The 18,127-nt window shown below is 38.0% G+C and overlaps 1 protein-coding gene across 2 annotated transcripts in view; it reads right to left on the bottom strand.

Annotated features, from left to right (window-relative positions):
- Positions 1 to 18,127, bottom strand: part of opcml (opioid binding protein/cell adhesion molecule-like) — a 449,122-nt gene that overhangs the window by 4,954 nt on the left and 426,041 nt on the right. For both annotated transcript variants that reach the window (XM_041800529.1, XM_041800528.1), the window contains 3 exons: positions 9,325 to 9,462; positions 6,389 to 6,509; positions 1,577 to 1,728 (listed from right to left, as the gene is read on the bottom strand). In XM_041800529.1, coding sequence (XP_041656463.1) covers positions 1,577 to 1,728; positions 6,389 to 6,509; positions 9,325 to 9,462 — 411 coding nt within the window. The remainder of the gene's footprint in view (positions 1 to 1,576; positions 1,729 to 6,388; positions 6,510 to 9,324; positions 9,463 to 18,127) is intronic.

The following is an 18,127-nucleotide window of genomic DNA, read 5'->3' on the forward strand; positions in this document are numbered from 1 at the left end:
CTTTTTTTTTTTGATTCATTTTTGGCCTGTTTTTGATAGGACAGTGGATAGAGTCAGAAACAGGGAAGAGAGCGGGGAGAGACATGCAGGAGATGGTGCCATGGGCTGGATTTGAACCCGGGTCGCCTGCGTACATGGCGCACGCCTTAACCACTCGACTACCGGCGCGCCAGCTTGTGGGATTTTCTATGGGTTTTTGGATCATTGCTGAAAATAAGATCTATGTTCAATAAAAGTTTATGAAACTTACAAGTTTTGCTCATAAAGAAAATTTTCACAGATAAATAATATAATCATATTTGGTCTGTAAAAATAATTTACAAGAGTGAAAAGCTAATGTCATGCTATATTGAACTACAACACAGTTGACTGAATTTAAAGTCATCTCCTGCGGATCGAGTGACCTCATTTCAGGCATTTAACTGAAAACTCATTCAAAAATCTCACAGACTTTCAGACAAGGGAACCAGAAGTGCTAAAATGCTAAACTTAAACGAAGCATTTTTCCAAAAAAAAAAAATACTCACGTCAATGTTTTAGGACTCATTCCTGCACCACTCTATTGCACAAACTTGATGAAAAGTGGCAAATCATAGTGTCAAGTGTTGGGCGAGGAAGAGGTTAAAAGTGGCACAGATAAATACTTCCAACATTAGAATCCAATAATGGTTAGACTCTCATTTCAGCTCCAAAACGAGGTTACTGTCATTCAGGATGCTAGCACCAATGCTCCCAATAAAACACACACATGTTGATATCAATAAATCACAGCTGGGGAGGGAACCTCTGGGTCTGTCAGGGGCCCAGACAAATCTGTGTGCAGACTTACTTTTTTAAACTTTTTTTTTTTTGATTACTTTGATTTTAGCATAAATCTCATCTAGTGTTTTTGTTGTTGTTGTTTGTTTGTTTTGTTTTGTTTTTAACTTTAAACATATTTTATTGACATATTTTTAATATAATGTGTAAAATACACATTATGAAATCATTTAAAAAAATATTATTATTATTATTATTATTATTTTTTTCAGGGCATCTGGCGACCCCCACGTTGAAACTCAAGGCTTACAGGAAAATTAATTCGTGATTATTTTACCAGGAGAATTAACAAACCTGAATTCTTTACTTTGATTGATACCTTATTGGCCTACATTCACTGTGTGATAAAATATCTGTTTTAGTGTTTAAATCAACCTTCTCTGGCTGTAAAAGAAAACAGGTTAAAAAAAAAAGACCCACTAATTCTCAGAATTTTTGGTGATCAGTGAAATTAAATACTGTACATGCAAGTACACTGTTAGTTATAAAATGTAGTCAAGGTTGAAGTTAACATCAGTGCTTTAATTCAATAATAACTATAACATGAGTGAAATGGTCCACATGGCTTATTTCTTCAGCTAATTCAGAGCTTTACCTTAAGAGGCAGTTACCATGGATACTGATGAATGGTTAACCAATGAAGAGCTTACAGGAAGTGGTTTCATACGATGAAATATTTTCAAGCGTTTGGTTTTAAGGTGAATCTAACAGGTGCATTTATATCCACGTGTTCTTAATACCTAGCATGCGTTCTCACCATAGAGGATTATGCTGGCATTAGTGATTCCCATGGTGTTCATAGCAACACAGGTGTAGTTTCCATAGTCCTCTTCTGACACGTTGAAAAAGACCAGCATCGACTGTTTACCCTGAGTCTCGATCTTGATCCCATTCAGTCCGTTGAAGAGCCTGTAGGAGAGAGAAGGTTGTTCAGACAGCTGCTGCTGTGACATTAATGAAATAACACCTGCTGTCTTTTCCTCAATCTCTCCAACAACACGTCCATGTGAGGGTTCTCTTCAGGTACTCTGGCGTCCTACCACAGTCCAAAGACATGCTCATTAGTTTATTGGTGATTCTACATTGCCTGTGGTGGTGTGAATGTGGGCATGGCTGTCTGTTTGTCTCTGTCAGCCCTGTGATTGGCTGATAATCACTCCAGGATGTATCCCACCTCAACCACAGTGACAGCTGGGATCAGCTCCAGCCCCCAGTGACCTCAGTATTTCTGCAGTTAATTATAATTTGCACTCAAAACTATACATTTTTAATGATGGATTTTTGTGTTGCCTTGAACTAAAATTAATTGTCCTCTTTTTTGGATATAAGCTGCTTTTATTTTGAAAGACAATAAGTGACTCTAGGTAGTTTGAAGATTATGACATGAACCTCACTATGAAAAAAAAGAATGTATTATGGATTGAAAGGAAAAATAGGAAACAGTAAAGAGGTAAATCTTTGATAATGCAGAAGACTGCTGAGTTTGCAAAGTGAAATGAGGCATTAAGGATTAGTGGTGGACTTTGTTTAACATCACTGGGACTGCAGGGAGATGCTGCAGCAGCTTAACCAAAGTGTGCCAAAAAAACAATAAGCAATAAATCAATGGGGATGAGAACCAACTGATGCACTAATTTTGGGGCATAATCCCACTTTGGTTAATACATAAACAAAAACATAAACACAGATTCAAAAATCCTGCAATTTCCCTTTAAAAAGCTTGCAAAACGTCAACCCTGCGGTAAATGTTCAAGCTCTAAACTTCCCTTTTCTCAGGACAACCTGGGCTTTAAGAGTGAGTGTGCTGGAGCACTTGAATTTTAAAATAAATTATTAGACCTTAAAGACAGAAAAAAAATGGAAATTAAAATGCAAATGCTTTTATATGACACACAAAGGCGATAATGATGAAGAATTTTTCCTTACAAACATCTTCTCCCATCATTCAGAAAATAAAATGTGAAAAAAATGTCATCATGCTGTGACTAAAAGTTGTCCAAATATTAACATTTATAAAAAGATATTGGTTGTGCTTCTTTGTATTCGCTCTATTTGTGCCATTATTCAAAGCACTTCCTGTCTGCAGTGACACAGAGGACACCATCACAGACCCTCTGGCTCTCTTTCTCTCCATTATGAGTGATTCAGACCGTCTCCTCCAGGATCTAAGTATAAAAGAACCCACATTTTAGCAACGCTGCACCAACATGTCTGCTGTGAGAAATTTCAATAAAAAGCACAGAGAGCTACAGTCTACCATGGAAATCTGGATTTATTTTTTTGTAAGGTAGTAACAATAAACACTGGTGAGAAGCGCTCGGGGAATTAGGTCCTGAGTGCTGCCACCAAAACCAAAACATTTTGGCAAATTCGGCCATTGCCATAATCCCTATAGTCTTAGTAATAGGTTCGTTACCTTTAGTTGTTGGTGCAAGCTGTTTCTAGATCAGCGCTGCCGAGTTCGGAGCTTCTGTGCCAACTCAATGTAAGCAGACAGTATTCTGGCTTTCCCTCATCAAACTCATCAAATACACAATCCAACAACTCCAAAACGCTCACAAGTGGACAAGTTGTGACCTGCACATTCACCACGCTATGAAATAATAACATGTAATTATGTAACATTACGACACATGAAGCAAATACTCAGAACTATTTCTTGCTGTATTGCTGTGTTGCTGTGTTGCGTTGCTGTATTTACCTCTCCATCTTTACAACCCTGGATATCATTTCTTGTCTTTTTATGCCTTTGTCTTTGAGGAGAGCAGAGGGTATCTAAGCCCCAAGGAAACATGATATCTGGCCATGTGTCAACATAAACCATCAACTATAGGCAGCTACGTTGCTGTGACCCAAATATGTTTAAATTCAGGCACAAGTCCCAGTGAAGTCATGAGTTTTAATCCTAAAGTTTGTGTTGAGTTGTACGTCTTTTATGGCAGGGGTGTAAAACTCAGTCACAGCAGGGGCCAGATTCTTCATTTAGGTTTAACCTGAGAGCCAGAAGGCCAACATTAAACCATAAACTGTCAACCTCATTTTCACCAGCAATAAAATAGGACAAAAAAAAAACAAAAAAAAAACACTGATAATAAATCATTTTGAAATTTAAAAAGTCAAAACAAAAAGCTTAAAGCTCAAGAAAATATTTGGAAAAGTGAGATAAAGGGTCAAAACACAAAAATAAAAATGGAAAAATTATGTTTAAAATGGCAAAAGTCAAATTTGTGAGTTTGGAAAGTCAGATTTTTGAGATAAAATTCAAAACCATGAGTTTAAAAGTGAAAACATGAGTTAAAATTTTAAATTGTGAGTCTAAAGCACAGGTGTCAAACTCATGGCCCGGGGGCCAAATCTGGCCCGTGGTACAGTTATACCCGGCCCACAAGATGATATCCTATTCTTATTATAACTGGCCCTAAAATATGAGGTCTGCAGATTTCCTCCAGTATAAAAATGTAAACTTAATCTTGATGAAATCAAATATTCTTAAGTCATAAAAATGTAAAAAAAAAAAAAAAAAAAGGAGTAAAAATAATTAGATAAAAAGAAATGTAGGAAATTTCATTTTGACCTTTTACATTTATTATTTGGACTTTTAGCTATTTATTAAGGCTTTTTCAATTTATTATTTGAATTTTTTGTGTCATTTTTTGAATTTGCCAGTCTATTATTTTGACTTTTGTCAAATATTTTGCCTTTTTCTATTTATAATTGACTTTTTATCCCGTATTTTGACCTTTTCGATCTATAATTTTGACCTTTTTTATCTCACATTTTGACCTTTAAGGTTCACAGATTTAAATTTCAAGTCATATTTTGGCCTTAAAAACATGATTTTGCTTTTCTGTTTCATATATTTGGCTTTTAAAATCATTATATTAACATCTAGTTTTGTGTTTGACCTTTTGCACTAATACGTTTGATTTTTTATCTCAGATTTTGAGCCTTTTAACTTATTATTTTGACTTTTTAAAACTCAAATTCATTCATCATCAGTGCTTATTTTTTTCCCTCATAATGTCTTACCAGTGAAAATGAGGTTTACAGTTTGGTTTACTGTGGACCCTGTTAGGCCCTCAGGTTAGACCTTAATTCAGAGTCTGGCTCCTTCTGTGATTGAGTTTGACAGCCCTGATCTAAAGGGTAAAATATTAGATAACACAGCCAAAGTTAGGGTTCAAAAGGTCAAAATATGACAGAATTTGAAACTGTGAATCTGAAGGTCAACATATGATATAAAAAGTAAAAAGTATATATTGAAAAGGTCACAGTATGTAATAAAAAGTCAAAATCATAGGTGTGAGTCAGAATTTGTAGATGCAAAATTGAAAACATGAAATGAAAACACCAATTTCCTTTTCCAACCTTTCTGTTTTTTATCTCTTGATTTCCAGTCTTTACTTTTTCAGATTTGGATGACTTTAACAAGGATATTTGAAATCATCAAGGATTAGCTTACATTTTTAAACTGGAGAAAATCTGCAGACCTCATACTGGAGGGAGTTTGACATCCCTGTTTTATGGTATAGTCAAATCCAAGTCATCCAGCCTTTATCCCCATAAACAAACACCACAACAGCCAGAATGCAAAACTCAAGGTAGACCACATCCACTGGCAGACTTCAGGGCTGTGTTTTCGTCTTCTGTAAACTTTATTTTAAATACTTTGAGTCTATTTCCAGTTGAAATTCAGAGTGTCTTATGCCTGCTGAGTGAAAGAGAAACATCACTGATGTTTGTCCCCACTGAGCTGACTGTTTCCGTCTACAATAACCTTCTTCTTCTCTGTTCCATGTTTGCATGTATCATTATTTTCTTTCCGACAGAGTCTTCCATCTTTTCATTAATGTCTGAGGATTTTTGTCTTCTGGGAACAGATGAGCAGCGGTGCCGTCACTGTCAGGGACCATTTAACTGTGCAACATCGCCTCGGCTAATGTCGTCTCTCGGGCTGCTCTGAAGCTTTTCCATTCTCTCGCCTTAAGTTGGAAGAGACTGCGTTTACTATGATATCCTCTTAATCTCCAATCCCTACATCCCACTGACATAAACCAATTACAGAGTGGAAATATGAAAAGCTGCCTCTGCAGTCCAGGGCCCTTCGGCAGATCATTTGATGAATGTTATTTTTTAGAGCTGTGCTGTTTAATAAAATGATGAAAATATACTTTTTTGCCCATGGAGTTAAAGACAAATGGACAAGCTTATGTTAGATTTGAGAGTAAATCAATTTCTCAGATGATGTAGTCTGTCCTCTTTCATATAAACTAAGGCTGGCTGCCCACCAGATAATTTAAAGACTGATTTTAAGGTCAATTTAAAGTCAGATATGCCTCCATCAATGATCCAATGGACATGACTCACTTTGAGGCCTGTTGAAACCGATTATTTATCCATCAGTCAGAGCTGTACTGATTTCAGGGTCTCCTAAGATTTGAAAATCATCCAGTGTTTAGCCAGTTTAAGTCCACACCCCAGAGCAGAATTCTAGCTCTTTGAAAGTATGTTATACCGACTTCAAACAATTCCCAGCCTGTTGATATCAGAGTTCAGAGGAGAAACTTGCCTGCGGTCTTCTTTGTACCACTCGAAATCAGCTCTGGGCACAGCAGAGGCCTCACACTGCAGGACTCCTCTCTGTCCGACTGAAGTTCCCATGCTCCTCGCTTTAGAGATGAATGGAGGATCTAAAAAGCAAAGAAAACTGATTGTGATACAGTTTAGATCATTAATTCCTTTAGCTTCTTAGTGTGCAGATGTTAAACGAAACAACAGTGACTGAGGAGCAGCCTGAGTGAAGAATCTCCTCGTAGAAAATGCCCCGAACCTTCACAAACGTCGTTTTAACTTCAGCTGTAGATTAAGATGCCCTTATTGATCAGCAGCCAATCATCAGTGGGCGATTTTCATTGAAAATGAGAGATAAATAGATCTGGATTAATGCTTCTCATACACAACTACCCAAACCGATCACCTTTGGTTAAAACAGCAATAATAAAAAGCTGCAATTAAACTGTTAGCCAAATTTTGATTAATTGTCCAGCCTTACTATAGAAACATGCAAGATGCAAAAATCTAAGATGTCTCCAATGTATGAATACAAGGTTTAAGTTAATAAAAATGTAACTATTTTAAATATTTGAGTGATCAAACATTTATTTGATTATTCATTTGAATTTTTTTTTTCCAAGTTTGTTTCCCTCAGTGCTACTAGGCTAATAACTGGAGACTGCACCTTTAAATCTGGTATGAATATTCAATAATCTAAGAAGCTCAGTATAATGTGTGGTATCAACGAGCCCCTAGCCTTTTCTATTAAGCTACTGCTTAAAATTACCAACTCATCTTTAAATGAGTGTAACTCTGTAACTACAAGGTCTATTTGAATGATCAAGGTACAACAATGAAGAGGATACTTGTGAAATTTGTTCAGAAGTATAAATATGTGTTTACAGTGCTTAACAAATTTATTAGACCACCAACCAAAGTCAGGTCTATGCCACAGCTGCCCTAAATTAACAGCATTTGTAATTAGCAAAATCATTTTTTATGTTTCTGCAATGGTTAATACACCAATATGTAGGAGCTCTTTAACCAAAAGGATATTTTAAATGCTAAAATATCATTATTATTGTTATCCATGAATTTTCAAATTTACTGATTTACAAAAAAAAAAAAAAAACTGAAAAAATAGTAAAGCACATTATTATTTCTTGATTAATATGTCAAATTATAGTTATTTACTTGCATTCCTGAAAAGAAAAAAGAGTGTTTGTGGTTGAATTTTATGCTTGATTAATTTCTGACATCTCAGAGAAGCCCAGTGAGCCGGCTCAAATTTGGGTGAATTCAGTTTGAAATTCCTCATTCCTGTTCAAAATGGTACAAGGGTCCGCATTAAAACACTTCATGATGCTGGACGGTCTCTGAGACAAATATGACAGGTGGTCTAATACGTTTGTTAAACACTGTATGTTACTGGGTCAGAGTGAATAAAGTTGGCACGCACATTATAAATGAAAAATTTCATTTATGCCTATTTTTTATTTTATTTATTTATTTTGTCTATTTTAGCATATACAGTATATCCCATAGAAATAACGCAGTTGAAGTCCAAAACTGTCCAGTAGGCCAAAGCACCACATTGTGACATTACTTGGTTCAACTTTTATGCCTCTAGAGGGTTTATCAGGACAAAATAAGAGAGATTTTAGTAAAGAATATCCAGGCGAAATCCTCTCTTGTGCCATTTGGGCCCAATTTGGCACTATCTCCGCCTTTTGAAAATTCTCAGGTATCAAACTTTTGTTTACTCAAATGCCATTGTAGGTGGTCACTACTTCATGGAATACTTTTTTATCTTTTGCTCCCAAATCACCCAGCCCTTGATGTATTTCCATGTCAAAGAAAGTCTTACAAAGGGACTGAAGTTTGACACCAAGAGGAGCAGATTTACTTTCAATGGCACGAAAAACAACAAATAATAAAGTGCAGAAAACTAAAAGAAACTGTTGAAACAACTGGAAACTGCACAAACATGGCTTGAATCTTCAGCAGAGGCTGGGCTTTCACATGAGACCATGTTTGTGTCTGTAGTACCAGGCACCATCCTGTAGGGGGCAGTAGTGTCTGGCTATGTAGCGCTACTTTGTTATGTTGGTCATTAATTCAACTCCTTTTTGAGTTGTTTGGGGTGTAGGTAAAAACAGTTTGTTTGGGCTTGTAGCTGAGCTTCTTCTGTTTGATTTGATGTCTAACACGACTCTTTGTACAAAACTAGAGTGCACAGGGAGCAAAGTTGTTCGGATCAAGCTAGGAGGACCAAATTTGGTCCCTCTAGGGCTTAAGAGGTTAAACTATCAAAAGTGCACCCTGTAATTCAGATTGAGTTCACTCAACATTGACAAAGTTGGCTTTTGGATAAAACTACACGGCTACGAACTGATTAATGTGAGTTACAATAGATAATTTCTGAGGAATAATATTTCAAATTAAGACATAAAAGACCCACAAATCATCACAAAAGAGCCACATTTGGCTCAAGAGCCACGTGTCGAGTGTCTCTGCTCTAGGCCTTGTCCTGCTCTGTTGCATGAAGGAAGTAAAAGTATGTTTTTGACTTTATCAGAATGACTTTTGTATGCCTGTTTATCAGGTTATGCTGCCACCTGTTGGAGGTCCCAGTACACTACAAAGCTAAGTGGACTGGCCCACCACTAAACCAGCTGATACATCAAAATGGTAAATATTATCAGTATTAGGACAAGTGGGACAAAAAAAAAATCCCTAGTGAAAGATTACATAGTTTAAAGTATTTAAACTAAAACCAAAATGTTTGATGCAAATTTATTATGATAAAATTGTAAAATATAAAGACACTGGGAGAAACCTGACTTCCAAAAATTGTGTAATCAAAATAAAGATGCATAGACATGCTGCTTGGCTTTTTATCTCAGTATCCCCCTCATGTTTCCCCATAAATGTGACGTTTTTGGCTCTTACAGTTGACGGTGATTTGTACTGTCCTGACATCAGGGTTGGAGATGTCATTAGAGGCGATGCATTCGTACGATCCTGACTGCTCTTTGGTGATGCCTCTCAGCTCCAGATGTTCTCCCTCCGTCACAAATTTGTGAGTCCCTGTGGAAAAGAAAGAAAAACCCACATTAATCAGTATTTGCTTCTCAGTATGTCAATCAAGCTTGTCTGTATAGCGCCAATTCGTAACCTATGTCATCTCAAGACGCTTTACAAAGAGGGCAGGTCCAGACCACACCCTCTGTTGTGGCCTATTATAATAGACCAGCATGACTCATTAATATTATAATAAAGGCTTTACCCAATACAATCCTTTATACCAATAATTTAAGAGGCTATATAACCCAATATTGATCAGCTGGCAAGACTGACTGTGTCTTACTTTGAACTTTTGCAGCTCTATTCATATCAATTTGGATAAGTTTGACTTTCTAAATGTACACCTGAATCTTCCAAGGCTTGAAAGTTGAACCTAGAAGAATGATCAATGCAAAAGACTCACAGAGACAAAAAAAGGAAGACAAAATCCACCAACAGACACCACAGAGACCGGAAATATTCCATACTGGAGAATATGATATTAACAAGATGGGAAAGTGTGCTGAATATCCCCTCATTTAAATGCATGTAAATGGATTAAAAGTCTGCTTTAAAGCAAAAGTACAATCCTTTTTTTTTACTCAGGCTCCTAGTTGTACCACCGGCTGTAAAGCAGCTGTTGGATACTTCTGTTTTAGCATGATGACGGTGTGTTTACCTAAAACATGACGACAACCTTGGCCTCATGCCTGTCAAGTATTTTGACTCACAGAAATGAAGAGAATCAAATTAACAACCGCAGCAGCAGTCTGAGCCCAAATGTGGTGTTTCCACCCTCTCCAAATGACTCCATGAGGCAATGACGTGTCATGGCTTGCACTCATTACACAAAGAAAATACACTAATTACATCGAAACGAGCCCACTTGACTAACACCACAAATTAGCCCTGACACCAGCGATGTTAAAAGCATGTTGTGGTGACAGAGAGACCTGCAGCTATTTCTGAGTGTGTGGGAAAATGGAAAGGAGCACTAATCCCAATCAGTAGAAATGTCAATCCAGTGATATCATTGAATTAGCATAATATCATCCAGTTTTTTTAATCCTCAGCTGCAGACAGCGTTGCAGATGGCTGACTGGGGATTCACGGGAAAGGTTGAGTACCGGCCGAGATAATTACCTTGTTGCATGTAACCAGAGAACTGCTACCACTGGTAATACAACATATTAATCATGGATAACTGTTGGACTGGCTGAGGGTGATAAAATTGCCTCAGTGAGGGTTTAAGAAAGTTTTCATTAACATTATAATCAAATGAACTCCTCTGGTGTTTCTGTTCCAGATGTTTTTTGTCCTCCTCCTCCCGTGCCTGCCTCTCTGTCAGGATACACACATGTGAAATCTTTTCCATGCAATGTACTGTACATGTGGAAGGCTTCCACTGCCAATCAGAAGCATCTTATTTCAGATCCTTTCATTACTATCAAACATAGCTTTACTGCAGTCCTCCTCATTTCAGAGAAACATATATTTCATCATTAGTTGTGATTAGTTAACCCTCAGACAGTTTGAAATACATGTTTACACTCAAACACATTGTTGCACTGGGTTCCCATTGTTTTTATGGTAATGTCAATGTGAAATCTGCATTCTGAAGAGGTTTACGATGTCTTAGCTGTGTATTTTTGTACGATGCCTGCGCTCCGATTGACGTCATGTGATTTCTTAGTTGCACGGTATCGCATGATTCCTGACTTCTTGATGTCTCACAATGTTGTTGAGTTATTATCATGATCATATTTTTGGTCTTTAAGTGTTTTGGATTCTGCTGAAGTCGGTGTCTTTTGTTGCTTTGCTTTTCTGTTTGCTTTTCTGTTTGGTAAAGGGATACTTCAACATTTTGGCAAATTCACCCATTGCCATAATCCCTATAGTCTTACTAATAGGTTTGTTACCTTTAGTTGTTGGTGCATGCCATTTTTAGATCGGCGGTGCTGAGTTAGGAGCTGCTCAGCTAACGCTATGGTGTCTTACGGTATTCCGGCTTTCCCTTATCATATTCATCAAATACACAATCCAACAACTCCAAAACGCTCTCGTGGACAAGTTGTGACCCGAGTTTGATGTGGGAAACCCAGAACACCGTAAGAGCATTAGCTGAGCAGCTCCTATCTCAGCACCGCCGATCTAAAAATAGCTTGCACCGACAACTAAAGGTAACGAACCTATTAGTAGAACTATAGGGATTATGGCAATGGGCGAATTTGCCAAAATGTTGAAGTATCCCGTTCATAAAGTTACTAAATTAAAATTATATTTTTACTAGGACCTTTAACATTGACGTGTTTAACATGATTAATCCTGAAACCTTAATGTGTTAAAAAAATAATAAAGCAATTTAATGAAATGACTAAGTTTGACCACAGCTTGCTCCCGTAGCGCTCCAGCGTGGATTTTTAGGTGCCTGGGGGTGAAGAGGTGAGAGGGTCAGACACAGCAGCAGTGATGAGTGAGGAGACAGACCCAGGTCTGCTTCACAGCAGTTTTCTTTTTAAAAAGCTGGAGAATTTTAGTGAAGATAAAACCAAAACTGTGGGTACATGCTGCAGTGATGAACTGTCTTTACACCGAAGCACAACGAGTCTGAAGTCCCACCTTCAGGTAGAGCACATCTTTGCTAATGTTAGCAAAGACGCTAACAACAACACGGGGTCAAGCCATGGTCATACCGCTCTCTTCAGCTGCTTCAGGGCAGTTTTCTTCTTCAGCTGCTCAGATAAATGCTGAAAAGTGCTCCAGAACTTTGAGACCGTCCTGTTTGTTAACAATATTAATCCAGGGTAGGAATCCACACTGGAATCGGCAAAACTGAAGTTAATTAGTGAACTTTACAATCTGACGATGGGAAATATGATGCGTTCAGGTAACCTCAGTAAATGAGATGACTATATTCTATATGTGATGATGTGTTCAAATGTCACATAAAAATGGGGACATTTATTTTTTGATGAGAAACTTCAATAAATCCAGTGTGAATATGTGTTTATGTTTGAGGGATATACAATAGATGTGACAGACTGAATCACAGCTTTTAACTCAAGCACTACTCAGCTAATAAATATTTGCCCTTATTTTGTCTTTCCACCAAACTATAGAAAGTATTGATAAGGACTCAGATCAGCACTTTGATGTGCTGTACATAGATTTAAAAGAATAAAAATAAAACACTTGACAATAACAACCTTTAAAAATTGAAAAACATATATATATACTAAAACAATTTAAAAAATGCTGTGATTAATCATGATTAAACTCAGCCTAGTGATGTGATTAACATGATAAATTTATTTAATTGAGTAACGGCATTAGCATTTGCATTATGTCTTTAATCAAGATCAGAACAGATGAAAAACGCCAAATATGAATTCATCAAAATCAAATAAATAAATAAACACTTGGGATATATCCGTCTGTGTGCAGGCAATCCATATAATATAAGAGTTGTACTTTTTAAATTGAATTACTGAAATATATCCACTTTTAGATGATATTCTAATTTATTGAGATGCACCTGTATGTTGTTGCTGCACAGTGAAAGTACAGTGGTGGGTTCACCTGCAGTATCCCATTACAGTAGGCAGTGACCTTTGACCATTCCACCATCTAAAGTCCATAATATCATGAAAAGACTCAGGGAATCTGGAGAACCTCTGTACACAAAGGGATAAGGTCAGCGTTGGATGTATTGTTACCTTTGGGCCCTCAGGCAGCGCTGCATTACAAACAGGCATGAATCTGTACTGGAAATCACTGCATGGGCTCAGGAATACTTCCAGAAATCATCGTCTCGTCAACACAGTTGGCCATGCCATCCACAAATGATTAAAAGCTGGATCATGGAGAGAAGAAGCCACAGAAACACTTCCGTCTTCTCTGGGCCAAGATAATTTCAAATGGACCGAGGCAAAGTGGAAAACACACAAATTATGTGTAGAAACTACGGGTGCCATGAAGTCCTTACGACTAAAGAGGAGCAGGACTATGCAGCTTGTTATCCTGGCACGGTTCTACCGCCTGCTTCTCTGATGGTATAGCTGCTTTAGTGCCTATCACATGGGCCCCTTAAGGCCCGAACATACTCCAGCGTACTGTGATTGGAGCGGACTCCGCATGGAAAGGCTGCAGACATCAGAGCTTCCATAGCCAAGCACACTGCCGCGTAGTAGTTTCCTCTCAAATTTCCTACATTTTCCACCATCCTTGTGCATTGTCTACATTTTTCTGTCATGGCGTCCTGCACTGACGACGAGAAAGAGCTGCTCTGCCTGCTGGCTTTGCAAAGCCATAAAATTAAGAGACGGTGGTATGCGAAGTATTGACGTGGAAAAACAAGTGCGAAATGCAGTTCGGTGTCCCATTAAAAGTGGGTTGATGTGAAAATACATGTCCAGCATTGTTTTGTGTGACACCAGTCCGCGCGGTCGTAAAATTTGAGCTTTGCACGCACGGCCCTTGTGGACGTCCGCTTTGAGTCCAAGGCGGACCTCCGCGGAGTCCGTTCTGCATACGTTCAGCCTAAGTATGTTTGGGTCTTTATACATCTGGAAAGGACTTATCAATGCTGAAACATGAAGAGGGGTTTTGGAGCAACGTATGCTCCCATCCAGGCAGCGTCTCTTTTAGGGAAGGCCTTGAATTTTTCAGCCAGACAATGCTAAACCACATACCACATCCATCACAACAGCATGGCTTCACGGGAGAAGAGTTTGGGTCCTGAACTGGCCTGCCTGCAGTACAGACCTTTCACCAATGGAAAACATTTGGAGTAAAAGAAAAAATCCAGCAAAGAAGACCCAGGACTGTTGAGCAGCTAGAATCCTACATCAGACAAGAATGGGACAACATTCCTCTCCCAAAACTCCAGCAACTGGTCTCCTCACATCCCAGACGTTTGTTGTTAGAAGAAGAGGGGATGCTAGGTGTCGGGGTTTAATGAGTCACAGCCAACTCTCAGCCAGACAGAACATTTTGTTTGAAATAAAGAAAATCCTCATTATTCTTCATGTATTATGATCCCAAGAAGGGCTAGTTAGACTGGATGAAAACCTGACAACAAAACACGTTTGGCCCTGGCTTTTCTCAGAAAGAGGAATAACAAAAACGGTCGATTTATGAGCAAAGGGCATGACAAGACTGCTGCACTTGATGAGCCAAATCGATCGGTGCATGTTTGTTCAGTGATATTTTGGAATTAGTCGAGTGAAAAACTGAAAAATGTTTGAAAAAAATCATCATTACATACTTTTCAATAATCCTGACATCTCTATTTGCTGCACAAAGCCTCAGAGTTTTGGTCAGATTTTCATCTTCATTGGTTTCAGATTTCCAAATAGGATTTAGAAGAAGCTGATAGTCTGAGAGTTTGATGTTTTTACTCAGAGAAAATGAAGATGTCCTGGTGTGTGGGCTTCTCTAGACTCTTCTGATGCCCACTTTACCCACAGTTGTTCACCGTTTCTGGTCAAACTTTTCTAACTGGCACTTTTTATAACTCAAACAAGAGGTGGAGAACAGTGTGAGCATGTGGAATTACAATCAGTGCATTATTGATCCTTGTTAAGAAACTTGATTACTACATGCTCTGTACGTAGTAGCCAGCAGAGTAAAGAAAGTGTGGTTAAAAAAAAAACAATATGGACAGATCTGGTTGCAATTTTAGTATCGGAATAAAATGAGCAATCTTAATCACCCAAATGACTGAATAAAAAAAAGGTCCATATTGTTTAGTATTACTGTGTTTTAATGAATATAATAACAATAACCATCATCATCCATTCCCACATGAGAAGTCTGCAGTCATGGCCATAATCCCACCACATCCGTGACAGTACAGCATGACTGGATGACTAATCGGAGAGCCATTAAAGTACGGGGTGGCAGACGGCACAAATGAGCGTCTAAAAGCACTCAGAGGACGGGCTCGCCATTAGCTGAGGAGTGCTGCTGTCCAGGCACAACTCTGCAGAGTGATTACTGCTGTCCAATTACAAGCATTACAATATTACATTCCTTTATTTCAGCTTATTTATAGACCATAAAGTGTTGTACTTTCATAGCACTTACCCTCTCTGCTGTTTTATAATCTGAACACATGATTTGCATTATCACTTAGCAAAGACTTTTATTTCATTACACTGGAAACTTTTATTTCTCTCCATGAAAAGAAATGTGCATGCATGTGACTGACCTACATTAATGAAAATAAAATGGTTAAATTCCACTTGGAGACTCACCTCTAGCTTTGTAAAACATACTCTGAAATCTGACATCAACACAGAGCATGACACTGGCCCTGTGTTGAATATCTGTGAATGAATATAAAATAATGAGTAATGAATTATATGTCTCATGCCATAGATCACAAGGAAGTCACAACTCTTGATTCCAGGGAACCTTTGACCTCAGAAACTAGTCGCATTAATCAGTTTGTTTCCCTGACTTATATAAAAGGCTTTAATTGTAAAACTAATTTGTCCCATTTTTGCTCTTTTTCACATTTTGTTGCCACTTTTCACCCAATTAACTCATCGAGTGCCATTGATGTATATATACGTCAAAGTGATTTTTCGGCAGCTGGCACAAGGGGGTGCTCTCACACTCCCTGTGAGTGATTTTGGGGGTTCTGGGATACGTAGTCGGAACATGGAAGACGGTAAATCAAAGCCACCGAGAGCAGAGCGATCGGAATGAAGGTAATCTAAGCCTGTTGCATTGTTCAGGGACAGGTGTGAATGGTTTCCTACATCATTGAATGTGAACCTGTAAGTGCTCTGCGGGGATGCATGTGCTCCTTTTGGTATAAGTAGAGATCATAATAGGCCAGTCATTATATGGAGCTATTATTGTTGCAAAAGTATTTGCAAATGCGTACAAAGATCTGCGCACAAAGCCACAAATGTGTGTACAGATCTGCAAATCCATGTAAAGATTTGCAAATGTGTGCAATGTTTTGCAAATTTGTACAAAGATCCACAAATGCGTTCACTAATCTGCAGATATGTAGACCAATTCGTAATTGTGGACTCAGTTCATTTTGGTTCAGAATCTGCCTCTCAATTTGCTGTCATACAAACGTGACTTTTGCAACACTTGTACCGCGAGCGGTTTGTACTCAGATCCGTAAGCGTGTACTGAGATCTGTAAGTGTGAAGGCTGGGTCTGTTGCCCTCAGCACAGGCTCACAGGCAAGGCTGCCTTTTCTCATCACACAGGAGGCAGCAGTTAACTCTTAGTAACGGCTCTATATAACGTCAGTGTGAAAGGAGAAATGTTATATTATACTGCTATTGTTATTATTCATATTTTCATTGTAGGATATTTGTAGGAAAACATGCTGATTTAATAACAGCAAACAATTTAAGTACCAAACATTTTTATTTTCTCGTGCCCTCAGATCAGAAACCGTCTACAGATATGCTACAGGTGGAATTTCAAAATAAAAGCATAAAGGTGACAGTTTAAATCAATGTTTTGACTTTCTATTGATCTGATTGGATAACTGGATAGTTACACCCCTAACCAGGAGGTCTGAAGGCCTGAGTAAATTCTGATATTGATTTCCTCAATGCCAGGTAAATCTGTTGTGCTTTGAAAATAAATCACAGTTTTGTAAAGTGCAGGGGTCGTATTCAGTGTATGTAGACCAAGATTATTATAGTTAACTAACAACTAAAATTAAAATATAAAAATAATTGTAGTTAAATGAAACTAAATAAAAATGAAGCTTTTAAAACAAACAACAACTAACTAAAACTAAATTCTGTGCTAAGAAATTAACTAAATGAAATACGATTAAAGACAGATCTCCTTAGTTTAAGTCTTTGACAGCGGCAGACTGACTGACATGTATGCCCAAGCCTGGCGAGAGTTAAATCCCCTGATTTGATTGGAGACTTCACACAATGGTCATTTTTGTCTTAAGTCTAGGACCCTGTCTAGGGTGTCGCCCCTGACAGGTTTCTGATGGTGCCAAAAAACTAAAACTAACACTAAAACTAATAAAAACTAAACTAAAATGAAGCATTTCTGCAAAATAAAAAGGAAACTAAACCAGCAATCCAGCAGGACAAACTAATTAAAACTATAATGGTAAAAACAAAACAGAAACAAAAACTAACGAAAAAACCAAAACTATTTTAACCTTGTAGACATTTTCTGATGGTAACTGTAGAAAGCTCCACTTAGAGCTTTAAAGTACTAACTTTCCTACGTTCCCACTCATTCCTAAGGCTGTCCGTCACTTCCTGACCCCCAGTGGACATTCAGGGTTGCAAAACAACCTACTGGAACATTTCTGCTATTTACTGCATTTTAATTTGAAAATATACATGGATACTTCCTGTCTGGCGGAATGTTGGGCACACTCTTTTTTTTTTGGAATGTTGGGAACATTCCGTGCCCTTTGATCCAATGGGACTGATCCCTAATGACATCACAGAACATTCCCAGAAACCCTTAACTAGGCTGCCAAACAGCAGACCTCTTCAGTCCTGTTAGTAACACGAGTCTGACAGCACTTGTTTGTATCGAGCTATCACAGCGAGATATTTAACCATTTCAGCGGTTTTTGGCTCGAACAACCGTACAAAAATGCAAAGAAGTGTGCCAACGACTGAGCGTTCTGGTAGATTTTCAGCAGAAATGATGCCTGAAGCCATAGTGTCGC

The sequence above is a fragment of the Cheilinus undulatus genome, linkage group 12 (assembly GCF_018320785.1).
Source record: "Cheilinus undulatus linkage group 12, ASM1832078v1, whole genome shotgun sequence".
NCBI classification, from domain to species: domain Eukaryota; kingdom Metazoa; phylum Chordata; class Actinopteri; order Labriformes; family Labridae; genus Cheilinus; species Cheilinus undulatus.